Below are 18,495 nucleotides of genomic sequence, written 5' to 3'. Positions count from 1 at the left end.
GGACTTAACTCCGGAAATAGATAGATGCCCCGCAACGCACCACCGGGATGCCAAAAGTTTTCTACTCTTCAGCCTTCATCATTGCCTCTAATAACAACAGCAAGAAGTCACAACCTCGCTACTTGGCTCTTGAGCCTGTGTCTGTACGCCCCTTTCAAAGAACATTTCCAGGTCCTTGACATGGCCACGAATCTCGATCCGTCCACTCCCCTTCGTGTCCTTCTCGTCGGCAATGGCGGTCGCGAGCACGCTATCGCATGGAAACTCACACAGTCGCCACGCGTCGAACACGTTTATGTTGTTCCTGGTAATGGAGGCACAGCAGGCGTCAAGAATGTCACCAACGTGACAAATGTCAAGGCTGAAGACTTTCCAAGTTTGGTGGCTTTGGCAACAGAGAAAAATGTCAACCTGCTGGTACCAGGACCGGAGGCTCCCTTGGTCGCTGGTATAGTGGACTATTTTAAAGAGCATGCGAAAGATGTGAAATGCTTTGGTCCGTCGCAGAGTGCTGCGCGCATGGAGGGTTCAAAGACCTTCTCCAAGGACTTTATGCACAGGAATAACATCCCAACTGCCGAGTACAAGAACTTCAGCGATTATCACGAAGCAAAGGCATACGTAGATTCGATTTCTCACAATGTCGTAATCAAGGCGAGTGGACTAGCGGCAGGGAAGGGTGTCATAATACCCGCATCCAAAGAGGAAGCTCAAACTGCGCTACGAGAGATTATGCTAGATAGAGAATTCGGGGCAGCAGGCGACGAAGTAGTCATCGAAGAGTTTATGGAGGGCGATGAGCTCAGCATCCTGAGCTTCTGCGATGGCACAAGGCTGCAATCACTACCACCAGCCCAGGATCATAAGCGGATATTCGATGGCGACAAAGGCCCTAACACTGGTGGGATGGGAACATATGCGCCCACGAGAATTGCTCCAAAAGATGTGATTGACCGAATACACGAGACCATTCTCCAACCTACGCTTACAGGCATGCATAAAGAGGGCTTTCCGTTTGTGGGCATTCTCTTCACTGGTTTGATGATGACCAAGAGCGGTCCCAAAGTCCTGGAATACAACGTGCGATTTGGTGACCCAGAAACGCAAAGCTGTCTCCCGCTGCTCGAGTCTGATCTAGCCGAAGTCATGCTTGCGAGTGCAGAGGGCCGTCTCAATGAGGTACCCATCGTAGTATCTCACAGGTCTGCCGCCACCGTCGTCGTTGCAGCCGGGGGTTATCCTGGTTCATATGGCAAAGGCTTTGACATTAAGCTAGACTCCGTCACGGCAGGTAAGTCACGGCCAAATCCAGGCGCAAGGTTTCTGAGATTAATTGTTACTCCAGATACTGTTATATTCCATGCCGGCACAAACTTCATCGACGGAGTCCTCAAGACTTCTGGTGGCCGAGTCATTGCGGCTACAGGTGTTGCCGATACTCTTGAAGAAGCAGTAAGGAAAGCCTATGAAGGTGTAGGAAGCATACATTTCGATAAGATGCAATATCGAAAGGATATCGCTGCGAGAGCGCTGAAATAAGTACCTCAGTTGATACGAAGCATATATGAGCGCGTAGAAGAAGCATTGAAGTGGATAGAAAAAAGCGCTTTTGCTATACATACAGATGACTGACATAATCATATAGTCTCGAGATACCCATAATAGACAGTTATATGAAGCCCTCCGACCTGCCGTGCCTTTATGACGAATGAAATGCGAGACTTCGTGGATGTTCCAGTCAATGTCTTGAACAACTCCCGATGGATCTTTATGCACTTACATAGCAAAAGCCTAAGTACATATCGCCTCATATACTGTATTCTACAACCCACAGCACCTAAATCTGTCTTCGCAAATTATCTCGTACTCGCAAAACTTCACCTTTAAATAGTCTCAAGCACACGACTTTGCACAACAGCCCGCCATCTACACACCTCGCAGTCTTCAACAGACCAGACCAAAATTTGAGTCCTTTGTACGGTTCGATCGTCAATCGTCGCAGCTGCTATGCATGAGTCATCTCATAAAATCACATCAATCGCAGTTTCTAGCCGTAGCATCATATGTAGGGTCTTGAAGCTCCGCGATATGCATGGATGCCACGACATGCGCTGTTATGGTCTGATCCTGAATGCGTGACAGGATTGACGCCTGAAGGTATTCGAGGTTCCGTTGCACCAACAGAGCACAGCAGCAAATTACGATGTCCACAGCACTCTGTTGTTCAGGTCGTCTATAGCAAGAGCACCCTAAAGAACGAGTGCTCCCATCACAGCAGCGCCTCCAGCCGCGAACACGAGCGCCCCAAGGCTAGGGAGGTTTCTACTACCCGCACCACCGATCTCATCAGCATCCCCACCCAGACTGCCTACTGCAGCTCGCAATGAATCCCCTGTGAGACATTGTGGATCTAGCAGCGACGACTGCAAAGGAAGGCTGGCCGGACTGAATGTCGGTGCATTCCACGATACCTCCGCACCTACATCCGCAGATATCATGCCGCTAGTCTCTATATCCACCGCTGCTTCAAACGTGATACCGACCGCAGGATCATACGCTGTTTGCCCCGAGCCTGGCGCCGCACAGTCGCCATTCACGTTGGACAGAGCCGCAAAGTGAATGTTGAGACTGGGAAACCCGATCTCGAGGCCGATTTCGCCGGACACTTCAATGTCATCGGTGACATCAACCTCGATCGTCGCAGAGACTCGGAGTGCCAGGCCTGTCGCTACAGTGAATGCGAGATTTGGTGCGCTGACGCCGAAGGGCAGGGCCTCGAGTTCGATGCCTTCTATGCCCGTTAGGCGATTGTTTTCGTTGTTCCCGACGTCGATTTCAAGCACTAGCTCGCCTGGTATATTTAGCAAAAAGCCGGCCGCGATGTTGACTTCGGAGTCAAGGGTGATGTTCAGTGGCACGCCGAAACGATAGTCGAGCACCAGTGTTGTGTCGTCGGAAATGTTCCTGCTGGCTGTGAGGTTGAAGAGCGTGAAGAATGCATCTACGGCGTTGAAGCCCGGCAGCAGGTCGATCTCCAGGGATACGTTTGAGGTCACTTCGCTGACGACCAGGGAGACGGTACCGTCGGTGAAGAAATCGAGGAGGTTGTCGGTGGAGATGTCGATGTCATAGTTGCCTTGGACGGAGCAGTTTCGGCACGTGAGGTCCATGTTTTCACTGTACGAAGTCAGATGTAATCAGCTAGCCACACATATGATAGGGACTATACGGCAGAATGACCGCCGAAGCAAGAGCCGGAAGAGGCCCAGACGTCGACGCTGAAAAGGACGAAGCAGCTTGTCCAGTCGGTGACGGTCCGACGACTGGTGCATCCGTTGTCGTGGGCTCTTCAGGAACCATGATTGTCGTGGGCTCCGCAGGGACCACCGTTGTCGGACTTGTCTCACCCGGCGGGAACTACACCTCATCAGTTCAGCGCAGAACCTCTCGCCGCAAAGCCTTTCTCACCGTCGAGTATCTCTCATCATCGATGTCCGCAACCGACCGCAGTCCCCATTGCGTATCCACATCATACCCGGCGTTCGTTGTGCCTACCGCCGTCAAATCCATATCCGTCGCATCCACCGTACTACTTAGGAACAACAGCGACTCCTGATTCCCAAACACATATCCGGAGCCATCAATTACGTCGATAGTCCACAGCAGATTTGTGTCATCCGAGCAATCCGCAAGCACGGGAGTCCCGGCCGAGTCGACGGTCATACATAGGTCTGGCAAGGCCTGTGGGCGGATGATCCAATAACCGTCGTCAGCAGCGGTGAAAGCGAAGGCAGTATCGGTAGTCGTGAGTACGATGCTACGGCCAGCCTGGGCGAGGAAGTAGTCGTTGATGACGGACTGGACCTGGTAGTAGACATTTGAGTCGGGGCTTGAGTTTGTGAGACTCATGGTCGTTTGCGAAGTCGAACCGGTCTATGCGTTGTACTGGCACCTGGGTAGCGAAGCCTTGGACATGTCACAAGGGGATGAATTTATAGTTCCCTAGCATCGTCAGTCTTGCGGCTCTGTATTCACTCTGGGAGTGGTGCTCATCCAAGAACACATAGTGCCTTGGCATGCATTTAGATCTGCAGGATCTCAGTTGCCTTTATCGATTTGCTCGCATTTGATACACCAATAACGCTGTGCGTGAACGCCTGCGCTCCGCTGCTATACATATAAAAGGCAAGGCTGATATGTGAGGTATGTTAGTCTGCATATCCGCGACGGATAGGGAATGGTGGCAACTCTTTGGTCGAATTCGACCAGTCTGGATTCCTCCGTTGAACGCCCAAGGACCTTGCCTTGATCGGTCAAATTCTCAGCCCCAGCCCGATCGATACATATACCAGAATCCATGAACGACGGGATTTCACGATCTGACGATCTGACGTCTACAAACTGCAAACGTCAGAATACGCGGTTCGTATCAACCTCGACGCCCAGGCTGTGTGGCTTTTATTAAGCATGTCTCATACAAGAGTTCGTTAATTAATGTGCGAACTCTGCATGCACCATCATAAACCTTATGTGCCATCACATATAATTTCTAATAAAAGGACTTCACGTGGAAAACTAATCACCCAGGCTGTATCGATCAGGTCATCTGCGTATTATATATATATGTACAGTTTCGACAACCCAATATCTCGCTTTGTCTACCTACCAACCCAAGAGAAAAGAATGGCCAAGAAGGCTTTGTGGGAAATAATGACAGAAGAAAAAGTGCGGCGAGAAGCCATTGAGTCCGACGAACCGTTGACAACAAGGAAAAGCACTGGACTCGTGCAAAACGCTAAAAAAACACTCAAGACCGCCATCGAAGGAAACAACGAGGTTGGCCCGTCTTTCGCTTTCTCTCCGGCCTCTATTCACAACATGCTGTATACGCGTACCCTTTTCCCCCAGCACCCTATTCATCGTCTACCAGTTTCCGCGCCATGTGTGCTCTCTTCGCTAATTTGAGCAATATCTCAAGTTCGCCTTCGCCAGCAGCGACGCACATGTCTCTAAATTGACCCTCCTTGTTACTGATCAACTCCCATGGCGAGCCACATTGTACAATGGAGCCCTTGTCCATGACGACAACTTTGTCATAGTCGATGATTGTTTGTAACCTGTGTGCGATCGTGATTGTGGTGCTCTTCAATTCTCGTATCGTGTCTTGGATCTTCGCATCCGTTGCATAGTCAATAGATGCTGTTGCTTCGTCCATGAGGAGGACTTGCGGATTTTTAAGTAATGCCCGAGCCAGGCACAGCAATTGCCGCTGGCCTTGCGAAAGATTAGTACCGGATTCTGCGACAGGCGAGTTGAGGTTTAGGAAAAGATTCTTATTCTCTTTAACGCCCTTCACCCGGATCGGATTGTCAGGAGTAGGAGACTCGGGAATCACAATCGTAGCATCCGATACATCAGATGCATCCGGATGAAAGGGCGATGTAATACTGCCGGGATTCGTTGTAGCAATCACAGACATACGTCTTGTGGTCAGGCGATCGCTCTCATCACTGCTGTCGTCACTCTCATTTGCGGCGACCGTTGGTGACGAGGGTGTGGTGGAAGCCGTACTGGTGGCAGTTGATCCGATCAATTGAACACGTCGTAGTGCGGTAAAAATTTCTTCGTCCGTAAAGACACCAAAGGGGTCCAAGTTACTGCGGATGGTACCAGAGAAAAGAGTCGGGTCCTGGGGAACCATGACGATATTCTGACGTAGATCCTGTAGACCCAACAGACCGATGTCTAAATCGTCGACAAGAATCTTCCCTTCCTCTGCTTCGAGCGCCCTGAACAGAGCTAGTGCCAGGGAACTTTTACCAGCACCAGTACGGCCAACAACGCCGACCTTTTCGCCCGGCAGGATCTTCAAAGAGATCTTCTTCAGAACCGTATCGAAATCTGGTCGGTAACGAGTGCTATAATTGACGAATTCTACCGACCCTTTTAATGGCCAGGAAACGGGTGGCTTTGTCTCGGTGATCATGTCTGCTTCTTGCTCGACGTCGAGATATTCTTTGATACGTTCCACTGAATTCATATTCTGCTCGTTGGAAGAGTAGAGGCGGACAAACCAGAGAACGTTCTCAGTGAAAGTCACAGCGTACGTCAAAGCCAGACCAGCCGCACCAGCATCGATCTTGCCGACACTGAGAATGACAAAGGTGCCAGAGAAGAAAGAGACCATGGCGCCGACAACATCAACCCTGAACGCGAGCCAACGATTTGCAGCCCATAGGTACAAGAATGGCCGAGTTTGAGTATTAATCTTTGTTAGATTGTCGCGTATAAAGCGAGCCTCGTCGCCATAAGCACGGATAGTGGTCATGCCTGAGAGAGATTCTCCAAACTGCTGATAGATAGGGCTGCGCTGTACCGACTCGAGACGTTTCAGGTCTCTTGATGAGTTGATGTAAAATTTGCCAATGAAGAAATAGAGAACACTGATAAAAGCGCCCGCAATCAGGAAACCGGGCGTGATAATGGAGATGAGGACAACGATAGTGAGAATTGATCCCATGCAATGAATGACACCAATGGCAACAGGTGCGATTTCTTGGTCGACAGACTCGATATCCTTGGAAAAACGATTCATGAGCTGCCCTAGAGGAGTGGAATCGAAGAATCTGAATTTGGCGTGAGTGATGCTCTCTATCAAACGAGTGTGGATCCTTCTAGAGGCTGTTAGGGAGCCCTCAAAGAGAACAGCCTCCCTGGAAAGTGTGATGATCATGAAGAGTATACCAAGTAGTGCGTAGATGCCCAGATAGTATCCAGCGTTGACTTCCATATCGGATGCAATGCTGAAGGTATCCGTCTTAGTCATGAAGAAGGGCAAGTTCCACACGCAGGTACCACTTCTTAGACAAGACCCCATACTGCTGATACCTCCAACGTGTGTGACAGGTGTTTGATTCTCGATATTCATGACACGAGCTTCTTTAGGCAGGTAAGCTGTCGCCCATTCTCGCACCCAGACGTTGGTAGCAACAGAAGCAATTTGTTGTGCCGCGAAGACCAAGACAGCGAATGACCAAAACCAGAAACCTCCCATAGCACGTAAATAAAGAGCAATTATTCGAATCTTGACTCCGCCGACTGCTTTAGTCTCTTCCGGTAAATTCGTCTTGGTTGATTTTGCGGATTTGTCATTTGATTGAAGGAAAGTATTTTCTGAGCCTTGCGCTCTGACCTGCGAAGTGCTAGAGTGGCGGCGTCCCGGATGATCACCTCTATGATGGCTAGCATCAAGCATTGAAAGGCTGGCCTCACCAAGAGTATCCTCTTCTGGATGATCCGGAACAATGGTCGATTGAACCCTAGACGGGCCTCTCGACGCAGGCCGGGATGCAGTCAGATCTTCGCCTAGTTTGCCAGAATCAATGACCTCAGTTGGCGTTCCTTGGGCGACTATTTGACCATTGTCAAGCACGACAGCTAACTCAGCTTGCGGCAAACATAGAGCGACGTTGTGTGTCACCAGAATGCAAGTCCTGTTATACATCAACGGTCCGAGTAATGCCTTTTCAAAGATCCACTTCGCTGTGTGGGAGTCCACTGCACTCAGCACATCGTCCAGTATGACGTGACGGGCCCTGCTATAAAGCGCACGTGCAAGTGAGATGCGCTGCTTCTGCCCACCGGAGAGGGTCACACCCTTCTCACCAACAAGGGTCTGGTCGCCTTGATCAAGTATCTCCAGGTCCCGTTGCAAAGAACATGCTGCAATGACATCCTTGTATCGTTTTGGATTCCAGGGGCTTGCGAAAACGATGTTCTCCTTGATGTTGTCGTTCACGAGCCAGGCTTGTTGCGCACAATATGCAACTCCTTCATAGAGTCCTGTCTTTGGATCTTGTCTCATTTCTTCTCTGCTGCGCCCACCGGGCAAACGTACAGCTCCCCTCATAAGGGTCATTTCACCAAGTAATGCCATCAATAAAGAAGATTTACCTGAGCCAGTTGAGCCAGCAATAACGTTCAGTTGACCCACTTTGAACTCGATGTCAAGATCCAGCAGTCTGAAAACGTCGCAGGCCTCGTCCGTTTCTTTGCTTCCCCAAGAAAAGGTACCTTCGTTGAAACCAATAAGGGGCTCGCCTTCATCGTCGAATTCGGTTTTTGCCAACTGGTTGTACTTGTCAGTTTCCGGTTCGTTCAGGTACTCTTCGATACGGTCTGTGGAGACTTTCGATTCTTGGACATGCGCAACCATGTCAGCAAGCTGATCAAGAGGAATGCGCAGGATCTGAAACAGAGAGAGCGCCGTGAACGCAACCGATGGCACGAGATCCTTCTTTTCAACAACTGTATACACAAAGAATGAAAGGAAAGTGATGAGAATCGGCGCTCCAGACCAGACGGTAGCTGCAATAGCCCACCACATGTATCGATGGCGTAGGTGCTTCAGCTCCACGTCTCGTTTGTCGTCCACCATTCCAATGAAGCGCTGCTCCCATGCAAAGAATTTGATTATGCGAATATTGCTCAGTACCTCGTTTGTGGTGTGAATCCTGCTGTCCGTGGCGGCTAAAATCTTCTTCTGAATAGATGCGAATCGCTTGGAGATGAACAGGTTGATTGGGAGGAGCAGAGCCATCATCCCAATACCCGCTATCGAGCTGTATCCCATAATCTTGTACAGGAGATAAACAGCGAGCACAACCTGAACTGGAGTGTTCGCCCAAAGGAAGTGCAGATAGGCACAAATTTCAGCCACTTTGAAAGAGTCCACCGCCATTAAATTGATGATCGCGCCAGATGTGACCTGAGCATCCGCTGCTGCTGCGTCGGCCGCAGCGGTAGACGCGTCCTGGGTCTTGACATTGTCTTTGGCTTTTTTCTTGCCCCATGTGAATGCACGCTTCAAGCGGCTAGGTTTGCTATCAGCGCCAGAGGATTTATTCGCCTCTCCTAGGACCTTGTCTGTGCCGGACGCAGCTCTGCGTTTCAAGGCCTTGGCATATATCTCACCAATGATGACAGCTTTGAGGCGGATGCAAACTTTCCGGCCGACCCACAAAGCTTGGCCATCAGCGAGGGCTGAAGCGCAGCCGGAAACGAAAAGCAGGATCACATAAAACCAAGCAGCATTCACTGGAGTCTCATCTGGTCGTTCTACGTATTCCAGTATAACCTTCAGGAGAAGCGTAGGCGCGAACGTGAGGAATCCAGAACCAACAGCCCAGGCAGCCTGTATTAATAAACCTCTCTTGAAGTATTTGAGTAAGTGCCACGCAAGTGCATTTGTTTTCTTTACAGCTCGGTAATCTGCTAACACGGCCGCGGCTTTATCTTTGGGCAATAAGTTCCAGACATCTTCCATCTCGTACGTTTTCGTATAGCCTTTCCATACAATCGCATCGACCCATGAAAATGTTGCGAGAGACAGCACACTGGCCACCTGCTCTTTCGACGGCTCCAGACCATTCTCATATTCCAATTTAACAGCTTTGTTTTCCTTTCGAGTGGTCAATGCGATTGTAGCTAGTAAAGTCACAATGGCAAAATCGGCTATGGTCAGGTTACGTGAAAGATTCGAGCGAGGGTGGATGATGGCCGAACGGAAGAGCAAGACGGTGAGAAGCCAGAGGGCACCATATATGAACGCTGTATGATACCAGAGCTTGGGAAACGATAATCTGTTTGAGCTGGAGAATAGCAGACGCAATGAAGCCAGAATTGCGACATATGTCCACACAGCAACTCCAGCAATACCTGCGGCGTTACTTGTACCACGCCAAGCGTGATACACAAACGCTGTGATATGTATTGCGAGCTCGCCGAGAACGGCTAGCCCCTCAAGTGCGACGATAAACAGCTCGCCTCGTGGCCGGTTTACTTCGATGATAGAGTTCCTTGTGACATGGCTTGCGGTTGCTGCCAGGGCGAGCTCTTCATTGGAGTCGTAATCGTCCGTATCGGTATCGTCGTCATAGGTGCCATTTCCATTTGGCTCAGCGTGAGATACAGTGCCGTCAAGTGGCTTGTAGAACTTATGTGATCTTGATTTCCCAGCTGTTTCGTATATCTGTTTGCATAGATATAGTAGAGAGGTGGCGCACACGATCAGAGGGAACAGGCCATGGAGATAGCTAGAACAGTGGTATCAGCAATCAGAATACCAATTAGACGACTTTCGACCTACTCTTGTTCAAAGCATGTTGTAAAATCGTCAGCCCTCCAGATGGGCGACTTGCATTGGGCGAACATGTCCTCCGATTCTCCCAAGCTCTCAGCGGGGATCAGTCGACATGAGCACTCGGGTGGATGTTATGAGCGAGCGGAGGGGCACATATGGCAGGAGCAGCCACAAGATGTTGAGGTATGTGTGTGAGGATGTGATGGAAGCGACTTCGCAGAGGAGACTGGCTGCAGTGGTGGATCTGGCGCGCAGGAAAGGTTTTTGTTGTTGTCAAGGGTATTATCGGGCTCTCAACGGTCGCCATGCACGTTAAGCATCGAGATGTACAAGCTTCCCTGGTGACGTTTGGGACGTTTGGCCCACTGTGGCCCGTGCTGGCCACTGTTTCATTGCCCGAACGACAAAAACAGGAGGCGGAGGATTGCTGAGCAAATGAACAATAAACGCTCAGACTATTGTGTGAAGTTATTCTTGTTATTTACCGCCCGAATGTCACTGTTATTCCTGGTGTCGGAATTATGGTGATACGGTCAATGATGACAAAAGACACAAATGCGAGTCTGCTGATAAGTCGAGTCGTGCGGGGGGGCGGCTGGACTTGATCGGTTATTGACCACAGACAGCTTCATACCTTGCAGCTGCATTACTGCAATGTAGACAGGCAGGCCATCATAGTCGAGTCTCTGGACGAATCAGAAGTTGGCTGGTACTGGACATCATTGTAGATTGATTGCTTGGCCTCACGTACGTCCATCTGTCTACAGGTAACATTAGCGATTCAATCATAATCGCTCTGCGTCACGTTCTCTGACTTCCGACATCGGTGTAGATTGTAGTACAGGCTCTTCGCTTCTATGTACATCTGGTGGTCAGACTATGTATGTATTTCCTCCTAGCCACCTACTGGCGAGGCTTAGCCTCCGGTACCCAAGCGGAGTACTTATGCTTCGTTCTATGATCGTTTCAGTGTAAGTCGTTCCCCAAATAGGATTCCCACGTACGTGCTATATGTCTTGAATCCAGAACGACTCCATGTCAATGTCGGCCTGTGCTCCTTTGGCTCCCAGACACGTTGTCCAACCTGCATCAAGGGATCGTGGGTTGGAGGTTTGTCGACCATGTAGGACATCCACGCGTGCCTGGTACCTCATGTAAATTGTGGGATGTAGAGGAATTGTAATCAGACATACCAGCCTGGCTCAATCTGTGAACTGGGAAATGCAGTCAGTACTGCCGTAAGGCGTGTCCGTCGTAGACAGAACCTACGGGTCGAATTCATGCTCCTTATAGTCCACCCATCGTGTCCGCACTGAAGAATGGTTTAATGTCTGAGTGGCATAGGTTGAAGCAAACACTAACATGGCAGCTCTTCCTCAAGATTCTCATAGAACTTGTTCCCGAATCTGTCCTTGCCGATGAGAGTTCCTGCCTTTGTATCACCTGCAATGTGTCAGAGCGAGCTCTTCCTGTCGTGACCTTGTGACTGACCGATGTTCTACGTGTAAGAACCAGTAATTAGTATATGGTGTATACTGATTGAGTTGTCGAGCATCGTACCTGCATCTGGTGTCCGTATTCCTATGAAATGATTGCGTTAGCTAGCGTAATTGAATCTTACACATTGGTGCGGCATACCTTGAAACCGATCCGGCGGAGATTCCGCAGAGTTCTTAGTATTGTCGACATCTTTGCGACGAGTGAGTGGAGATTTGTCGCTAAAGACGAGTCCTTTGAAGTTCGATATCATCATCTGGGAGGAAGGACCGAGTGGTCAGAGCTCTGATGACATAATCGACATGGCACTCCATGAGGTTCTACGACTTTGAGACTTATGCACTTCTACGGCCATTGACCTTTATATGACATGTTTAGACATGATAGTACGCACGGTATTCTGTCGGGCATCTACTCGAAGTAGCGGTGTAAAAGCGCGAATGATATCGCCGAGAAGATTCAAGGCAACCAGAAGATTTTCAACATCGACTTCCTCAGATATGCCTACGTCACCTTCGCCATCGAAGGCTTCAATGCTAGGTGTGATAACTGAGGAGCTTGATAAAGTGTCACCTCGATTTGAGATACAGCCTTCCGATATCAGAATCTTGCGTTCTCCTACCGAGTTCTATGAAACTCTTAAGGTCAGCATCTCTTTTCAATGCGGGTTCAGGGGCTCTCGAGTCGTTTTGCCGAATCAGACGCTTTACTACATGGATATAGTTTCATAATCTACTTCATTGTAGCGGCAGCTTCCTGAATGCTTGTATTAGCATGGCAGCTAACTGTTGATGTAAAGTAGACCAAGATATCGAACGCAAAAAACCGTATATACTTATCAACCCTGTACATCGGCAAGACAGAACATGAACTTGTAAGCATAATCTCTCCCATGAGTTACACTGCTAATTCCCTGATAGATTGCTACCATACGCGGAGCTCTCCAGAAAAACGAGAAGCTCAAAGTCTCATTTCTGACCGATGCACTCCGTGGCACGAGAGAGACGCCCAATGCCTCATGCGCATCCTTACTCGCTCCTCTCGTCACTGAATTTGGGCCGGAACGTGTTGAGATACGCATGTACCACACACCAAATCTCACAGGGATTCGCAAAAAGCTCATCCCGCTACGCATTAACGAAGGATGGGGCCTGCAGCACATGAAGCTTTATGGCATCGACGACGAGCTGTGCATGTCCGGCGCGAACCTATCCGACGACTACTTCACCAATCGCCAGGATCGATACCACATCTTCTCCTCACCCGACATCACCAAATACTTCCACCGCATCCACCACACCATCAGCAGCCTCAGCTTTCTTATCCAGCCATCCCCCGACACACCCGCCGGATACACCATGACATGGCCATCATCCAACCCTTCCCCCTCCCCCATCTCCTCCCCCTCAACCTTCAAATCAACCTCCACCGCCCTCCTCGCGCCCCTCCTCAAACCCTCTTCCCTTCCACCACCCCCTTCCTCCCCAACCTCATCCCTAATCTACCCCCTCCTCCAACTCACCCCAATCCTCTCCCCCGACACATCCACCGAACAACCCACCCTCCTCAAAATCCTCTCCCTCATCTCTCCCTCTCCTTCTGACCCATCAACTCCGGACCTCCTCACCTCCCCCCGCTGGACCTTCACAGCCGGCTACTTCAACCCCTCCCCGCGCATCTCCCGCGCCCTCCTCGCCACCCGCCCCCACGCCTCAACAATCATAACCGCGCACCCACACGCAAACGGCTTCTTCAACTCCCCAGGCATCTCCGGCATGCTTCCCGCCGCATACACGCTTCTAGCGCGCCGCTTCACGGACCGCGTGCGCCGCGCCGGGCTCGCCCCCTACATCACCCTCAAGGAGTGGCAGCTCGGCACAGTAAACACGCCTGGCGGCTGGACGTACCACGCAAAGGGCTTCTGGCTCACGCTGCCGCGTGAATCACAGCATCCTTGCCTGACGCTGATCGGGAGCTCGAATTATACGAAGCGTAGCTATGGGCTGGATTTGGAGGCGAATGTGGTTGTTGTGGCGCGGGATGAGGGGTTGAGGCGGAGACTGGGTGAGGAGGTGGAGTGGTTGCAGGAGCATGCGCGGGAGGTAGAGAGTGGAGAGTTTGAGAAGGCGGAGAGGAAGGTTGGGTTGAAGGTGCGGGTGGCGATGTGGATTGTGAGTGTTGTTGGGGGTGCGCTGTGAGGGATTGGGGTGTGTGTGCAGTGTATAGAGTGTATGAGTATTTGAGGCGAGGGCTGGGTTGTAATGGCTTGAGTGTAAGTGTTGCGTGCTTTAGGTACGTATGTTGAAATATTCTTTGGAAACGAGAACAAAATATATATTGCTTCGATACGACCGTGACATCGAAGCTCTTGAGAGTCATTGGCCATGTTCGGAACAGAGTAGTTGATAGTTGATACACCCAAAAGACTTGCAAATCATTCATCGTATAGGGCTAAGTAATGCTCCTGTCAACAGGCTTTCAGGTCTAACTAGCTAATTGCCCGCATCATCTTATGCCGAGAGGGGAATATACCTGTAACCAGTAACCTGCTATTGTTTGCAAGACGAGCATCAGAATAGCATCGTATGCATCCCACGTAATAAACCCAAAACACCATTGTGCAACCCATCCGTACAAGCATGCACCTTGTAGCCTTCTTCTCTGAGCCATCCATGAGAGAAGAGGCAGTCTTGATTTCCGAACACTGATAGACCGAGCCGGTGGGGAATACGAAAAGAAAGTTCAGTTAGCGGCTGTAGCACAGTCAGATGGCTGGATAAATTGCATCTTTGAGAAACCTACTCTTCCGCCCACTCGTTCTCACGGCGGATCTGGTCCTCCTCTTCTGGTGTAAAGTCGTTCTGGATGTTAAAAGTCTTGCGGATCTCGTCAGGCGACTTGCCCTTGATCATGTTCGCGACAGTCTTGCATCCGACATCGAGCAGAGCCTTGATATCGAGATAGTTGGCGGCGAGGATGATCTCAAATAGCATTTCCTGGTCGACCTGCATGAACTTCTGGTCCCATTCGTCAATGTCTGTCGTCTTCTTTCGGTTGTCGGCGTCATCGTCGGCAGCGGCGGGAGGGTCCTTCTTGTGCTGTTCACACCATTCGAGCACTTTCCTCATCACGGCCTCGTTGACCTAGAGATTTGTAAGTGGCGTCGGAGTGGTTCAAGTGGTGATGGAACGTACGTTGGGGATAGGGATTGCGCCCTGTTCGGCAGCCTCAGGGCCAAGATCCTCAAGCAAGTTCTTGATGAGGACAGAGCGCTCAGCGACTTCACGGTCTAGAGGACATGTCAGCGACGGTTAATTGGTGGCGGGTGGAGCGCACGAACCGACGCGGATCTCAATGCCATCAGAGGTTTCAATAAGCACGAAGGGCTTCTCAGTAGAGTCTGCAGCAGCCATTTTGAGGTATGTGGCGTTGTTGTAGACGACTGTGGTGTGTGTGTGTATGTATGTAGTAGGAGTTGTAGAGTGGATGAGGTGGGGTCTTTATAGCTCTAGTAGTGGCGTGCGGATGGTCGTGGATGGTCCGTCTGCTTTGGGGTTTGAAGAGGCAAAGTCGATGGGTGGTGGTCGTATTATATAAGGGTAGAAGCGCGCTCTGAAGGTGGAGCCTTTTTTGTGAATAACAAGTTGTTGTAGAGGAACAACAGGCAGCGGCTCCACGTTGTTCGGTGTCCTTTGTTCCTTGGAACTATGAACCTGCGAGTTCCTGAGTATATCCGCAGTATTCCGAGGCACTAGGTCCTGCAGCCTTAAATCAGGCAACTATCAGCCTCAAATTCCGGGCCCATTCACGTGCGGCGGTGCGTCTTCTATTTATTCAAGTGCTTCTGCCTTCAATCCAACTCCTCGCAGCTTACATGAAGTGTTTGTGTTTCAACGTCATTCATTCACGTCTAACACGTGGATGGTCCGTGTTTTGTGTTTGCTTCCAAGAAGTATAAATATGGCGCAAACAAAGCAAGCCTAGGGATAATAACACTGTCTGCCCGCAGGCACACCCATCTTGCCATTACGGCGTCTACAAAAGCATCTATACTTGGACTGACAAGTCTACCTATTTTCACGCAGGATGGTCTTGGAACCGAGATTGGGTTGGTGGTGGTGGCCGGCAGAGAGCAAATATGCCCGACGCAATCAATATATGAACAGATGTCGTGGGAGAGTGCCATGTCGATTGATGATTGCTACAAACAGACTGGTATAATGAGACGACAGGTCTTCATAGATTGAGCTAGCGAAGAGTCTCTTTGTATTGAAGCATCATGACCGGCAGACAACATTTTACAACTAAGAGGAACGTTAGTCCGATTGAGGCCTGGTATTTCAGGTTTCCAAAGTCCAATCATCCGTCCAGTGACAGTTTGGACCGGGGAAAAATGTGGGTCTCGATCGAGCCGAGAAAACGCCGGCGCGCAGCATCACGCTTAAGACATGAGAGATTCGATGTGGAAATGTGATGCTGAAGGATCAAGAGGACAATAGGACCCCTACACTAGATATCTGATGTGTGTTTCGTCACGGGCATCCAATGTAACACAATACCCGTCTCCTGTTCAATACTAGCCCCCTTTGCGAGTCCTCATAGTATATGTAATATATTTATTCTATAGCGTTCGGAGAGAATCCCCCTATCCACCTACTTATGTCCGGCCGTCTGTCCACCTAAACCTTTGTCTTACTTCCAGCTGGTTTGATCATTCCACACTTCTGCACCTCACCTTTGTTCTTTTGTTCGAGGCGCAAGTCGGCGCAGCATGCCATCGCCAACAGCGGTCTATCATCACCTGCTTTAGATCCTTTACACCCCGTCATAGAAAGATGTGGCGGCGGACGTATCTGTTGCTCATCCTGGTCAGGCTCTGGTTTGCCCTTTCACCGAGCTATCTGCATCCCGACGAGAACTTCCAAGGACCAGAAGTCATCGCCGGTGGGTTACTTTCCTCTGCTTACAGCTTCTTAGCTAACGAGATACCTTGCGCAGGCCGAGTCTTTTCCTACCAAGTACACCTCACCTGGGAGTTCACCTCCGAGAATCCTATCCGGAGTTCGTTTCCGTTATGGCTGACCTATGGCCTACCAATGTATATTCTGCACTGGATATGGGAGGGAGCTGGGAAGGGCGAGGTGCCTCCATTCATCGTATACTGGGTGCTGCGCATTATCATGTTTACTTTGAGCTTCGTTCTTGAGGACTGGGCCATACACGAGCTCGTACAATCGCCGAGCCAGCGCCGTCGCGCAGTGCTGCTCGTGGCATCGTCTTACGTGACGTGGACTCTACAGACCCATACATTTTCGAACTCGATCGAAACTCTTGTGCTAGCCTGGAGTATGGTTTTGATCCACCGCATCGTCGAGGACAAGGCAAGTTCGTCGCCTGCGCCGCAGGGCCGTCTACTGACATCTTTGTTAGGAACGCTCAAGCGCACTTGCTTGCACGTTACTAGGATTCCTCTCGGTGCTTGGAGTCTTCAACCGTATAACATTTCCTGCATTTCTTCTTGTACCCGGGCTACAGCTATGTCCTCATTTCAAGCGAAAGTAAGTCATCAGATCTGGCGTTTCGGACAAAGCTTACCAGCCATCAAGGCCATTCTCTCTGCTTTTCATAATACTCTCGGTCGCCTTTACAACTTTCCTCGCCATCGGTTTCGACACCGCATTCTACCAGAACGAGACCTTAAACTTTATCGATCTTGTCCGCCGTCCCGTCATCACGCCATTGAATAATCTGATATACAACTCGTCTTCAGAAAACCTTGCACAGCATGGTCTGCATCCGTACTACCAGCATATCGTTGCGAATCTACCACAGCTTCTCGGTCCGGCGTTTCCCCTATTATTTCTCTCTTATCGCAAATCATTACGCCTCGCATCTGCCGTTGCCGGCATACTTCTCCTCTCCCTGTTTCCGCATCAAGAAGCGCGATTCCTTCTCCCAACGATACCCCTTATTCTCTCCTCGATACGACTACCTAAATACTTGCCGCGGCTCTGGCTAGCCTCTTGGATCATATTTAATGCTTTCTTTGGGATACTCATGGGGGTATATCACCAGGGTGGTGTTGTACCCGCACAAAATTACATCGCAGCTAGCGAGGAGAACATCTCGCACGTCTTCTGGTGGAAGACGTATAGCCCTCCAGTGTGGTTACTGGACGGCAAGAGCGAAAACTTGTCCACAATCGACCTCATGGGGCTGCAGGGAGACCTCATGGTGGCTCGTGTGCAAGACGCGCTGAGCTGCGACCACTCCCGCACTCTAAACTCCACTTCCCCAGCAAGCGTCTACCTTGTCGCGCCTCGCTCCGCGTACTATCTAAAACCATATATACAAGGCAGCGATAGCGCGACACCAAATCTGCTCCACCTCGAAGAGGTCTGGAGCCATACAAGCCATCTGAACCTAGACGATCTAGATTTTGGAGACGATGGCATCTGGCCAACACTATCCAGAGTAGTTGGCGATCGTGGTTTGGTCATTTGGGAAGCACGGAAAAGTTGTTAATGTATTAAAAAAATTGTATTGGGCTTGGGCTGTGTTTGGTTAAAAGGGTGTGTGGTTGGGTTGGGCCTGGGGTTGGTTGGCTGGTGGTGGGCGGCGGAATATAAAAAGGCACGGCGATGTCTACCCTTGGTGCAGCGCCTTTGATGCTTCTAGATTTATACCCCTGTACACTTACGGCCTTGGCGCCTCGTCTTGACTATCGATCATCTTCTTTGTCTCTCTCGTATATGTACTGAAAAGACTAGCTTCGCAGCAATCTCACTTTTCTTGCAATACACGGACACGTCACGTTTCCTTAACCGCACTGATGCTGCAGCGGGAGAGAGAGTGAG

The 18,495-nt window shown here is 50.2% G+C and overlaps 7 protein-coding genes across 7 annotated transcripts; 3 read left to right on the top strand and 4 right to left on the bottom strand.

The window, feature by feature from the left end:
* Positions 1–35: 35 nt before the first annotated feature.
* On the top strand, positions 36–1,620 carry EJ05DRAFT_85915 (phosphoribosylamine-glycine ligase). Its single transcript, XM_033750016.1, has 3 exons — positions 36–56; positions 105–1,291; positions 1,346–1,620. Exons 2-3 carry the CDS (start codon positions 181–183, stop codon positions 1,537–1,539), a joined length of 1,305 nt encoding a protein of 434 aa, XP_033598460.1. The 5' UTR covers positions 36–56; positions 105–180; the 3' UTR covers positions 1,540–1,620.
* A 629-nt stretch (positions 1,621–2,249) lies between these two features.
* Positions 2,250–3,909, bottom strand: EJ05DRAFT_487823 (uncharacterized protein; the record flags this gene model as incomplete). The annotated part of the gene is made up of 3 exons (XM_033745644.1): positions 2,250–3,177; positions 3,212–3,417; positions 3,469–3,909. The coding sequence occupies 3 exons, from the start codon at positions 3,907–3,909 to the stop codon at positions 2,250–2,252; spliced, it is 1,575 nt and encodes a 524-aa protein (XP_033598459.1).
* A 1,003-nt stretch (positions 3,910–4,912) lies between these two features.
* Positions 4,913–10,688, bottom strand: EJ05DRAFT_532637 (P-loop containing nucleoside triphosphate hydrolase protein; the record flags this gene model as incomplete). Its single annotated transcript, XM_033749083.1, has 2 exons — positions 10,148–10,688; positions 4,913–10,094 (listed from the first exon to the last, which is right to left on the bottom strand). The coding sequence occupies exons 1-2, from the start codon at positions 10,210–10,212 to the stop codon at positions 4,913–4,915; spliced, it is 5,247 nt and encodes a 1,748-aa protein (XP_033598458.1). The 5' UTR covers positions 10,213–10,688.
* Positions 10,689–10,787: 99 nt separating this feature from the next.
* EJ05DRAFT_512577 (NDUFA12-domain-containing protein) lies at positions 10,788–11,830 on the bottom strand (the record flags this gene model as incomplete). The annotated part of the gene is made up of 10 exons (XM_033748347.1): positions 10,788–10,898; positions 10,957–10,996; positions 11,049–11,096; positions 11,146–11,283; positions 11,335–11,355; positions 11,411–11,453; positions 11,504–11,584; positions 11,633–11,639; positions 11,702–11,722; positions 11,780–11,830. The coding sequence occupies 10 exons, from the start codon at positions 11,828–11,830 to the stop codon at positions 10,788–10,790; spliced, it is 561 nt and encodes a 186-aa protein (XP_033598457.1).
* A 160-nt stretch (positions 11,831–11,990) lies between these two features.
* EJ05DRAFT_478054 (uncharacterized protein) lies at positions 11,991–14,074 on the top strand. The gene is made up of 3 exons (XM_033744373.1): positions 11,991–12,282; positions 12,441–12,512; positions 12,559–14,074. The coding sequence occupies exons 1-3, from the start codon at positions 12,139–12,141 to the stop codon at positions 13,834–13,836; spliced, it is 1,494 nt and encodes a 497-aa protein (XP_033598456.1). The 5' UTR covers positions 11,991–12,138; the 3' UTR covers positions 13,837–14,074.
* On the bottom strand, positions 13,945–15,336 carry EJ05DRAFT_478052 (E3 ubiquitin ligase SCF complex, Skp subunit). Its single transcript, XM_033744372.1, has 4 exons — positions 14,979–15,336; positions 14,833–14,927; positions 14,441–14,781; positions 13,945–14,391 (listed from the first exon to the last, which is right to left on the bottom strand). Exons 1-4 carry the CDS (start codon positions 15,049–15,051, stop codon positions 14,385–14,387), a joined length of 516 nt encoding a protein of 171 aa, XP_033598455.1. The 5' UTR covers positions 15,052–15,336; the 3' UTR covers positions 13,945–14,384.
* An 801-nt stretch (positions 15,337–16,137) lies between these two features.
* Positions 16,138–18,490, top strand: EJ05DRAFT_85650 (uncharacterized protein). The gene is made up of 4 exons (XM_033750015.1): positions 16,138–17,019; positions 17,069–17,196; positions 17,245–18,210; positions 18,272–18,490. The coding sequence occupies exons 1-3, from the start codon at positions 16,474–16,476 to the stop codon at positions 18,161–18,163; spliced, it is 1,593 nt and encodes a 530-aa protein (XP_033598454.1). The 5' UTR covers positions 16,138–16,473; the 3' UTR covers positions 18,164–18,210; positions 18,272–18,490.
* Positions 18,491–18,495: the final 5 nt, after the last annotated feature.

This window comes from Pseudovirgaria hyperparasitica, assembly GCF_010093815.1.
Source record: "Pseudovirgaria hyperparasitica strain CBS 121739 unplaced genomic scaffold EJ05scaffold_12, whole genome shotgun sequence".
NCBI lineage: Eukaryota > Fungi > Ascomycota > Dothideomycetes > Acrospermales > Acrospermaceae > Pseudovirgaria > Pseudovirgaria hyperparasitica.
This window is presented reverse-complemented; position numbering and strand designations above follow the sequence as displayed.

What these genes read in the sequence shown, in the direction of transcription:
- EJ05DRAFT_478054 (XM_033744373.1), top strand. Translation starts at nt 12,139, where the DNA reads ATGCCTACGTCACCTTCGCCATCGAAGGCTTCAATGCTAGGTGTGATA. An exon ending in AGTTCTATGAAACTCTTAAG is followed by an intron (nt 12,283 to 12,440) that starts GTCAGCATCTCT and finishes GATGTAAAGTAG; the next exon opens with ACCAAGATATCGAACGCAAA. An exon ending in GCAAGACAGAACATGAACTT is followed by an intron (nt 12,513 to 12,558) that starts GTAAGCATAATC and finishes ATTCCCTGATAG; the next exon opens with ATTGCTACCATACGCGGAGC.
- EJ05DRAFT_478052 (XM_033744372.1), bottom strand. Translation starts at nt 15,051, where the DNA reads ATGGCTGCTGCAGACTCTACTGAGAAGCCCTTCGTGCTTATTGAAACC. An exon ending in TGGCATTGAGATCCGCGTCG is followed by an intron (nt 14,928 to 14,978) that starts GTTCGTGCGCTC and finishes CATGTCCTCTAG; the next exon opens with ACCGTGAAGTCGCTGAGCGC. An exon ending in GCGCAATCCCTATCCCCAAC is followed by an intron (nt 14,782 to 14,832) that starts GTACGTTCCATC and finishes ACAAATCTCTAG; the next exon opens with GTCAACGAGGCCGTGATGAG.
- EJ05DRAFT_85650 (XM_033750015.1), top strand. Translation starts at nt 16,474, where the DNA reads ATGTGGCGGCGGACGTATCTGTTGCTCATCCTGGTCAGGCTCTGGTTT. An exon ending in ACCGCATCGTCGAGGACAAG is followed by an intron (nt 17,020 to 17,068) that starts GCAAGTTCGTCG and finishes CATCTTTGTTAG; the next exon opens with GAACGCTCAAGCGCACTTGC. An exon ending in TGTCCTCATTTCAAGCGAAA is followed by an intron (nt 17,197 to 17,244) that starts GTAAGTCATCAG and finishes CCAGCCATCAAG; the next exon opens with GCCATTCTCTCTGCTTTTCA.
- EJ05DRAFT_85915 (XM_033750016.1), top strand. Translation starts at nt 181, where the DNA reads ATGGCCACGAATCTCGATCCGTCCACTCCCCTTCGTGTCCTTCTCGTC. An exon ending in GCTAGACTCCGTCACGGCAG is followed by an intron (nt 1,292 to 1,345) that starts GTAAGTCACGGC and finishes TTGTTACTCCAG; the next exon opens with ATACTGTTATATTCCATGCC.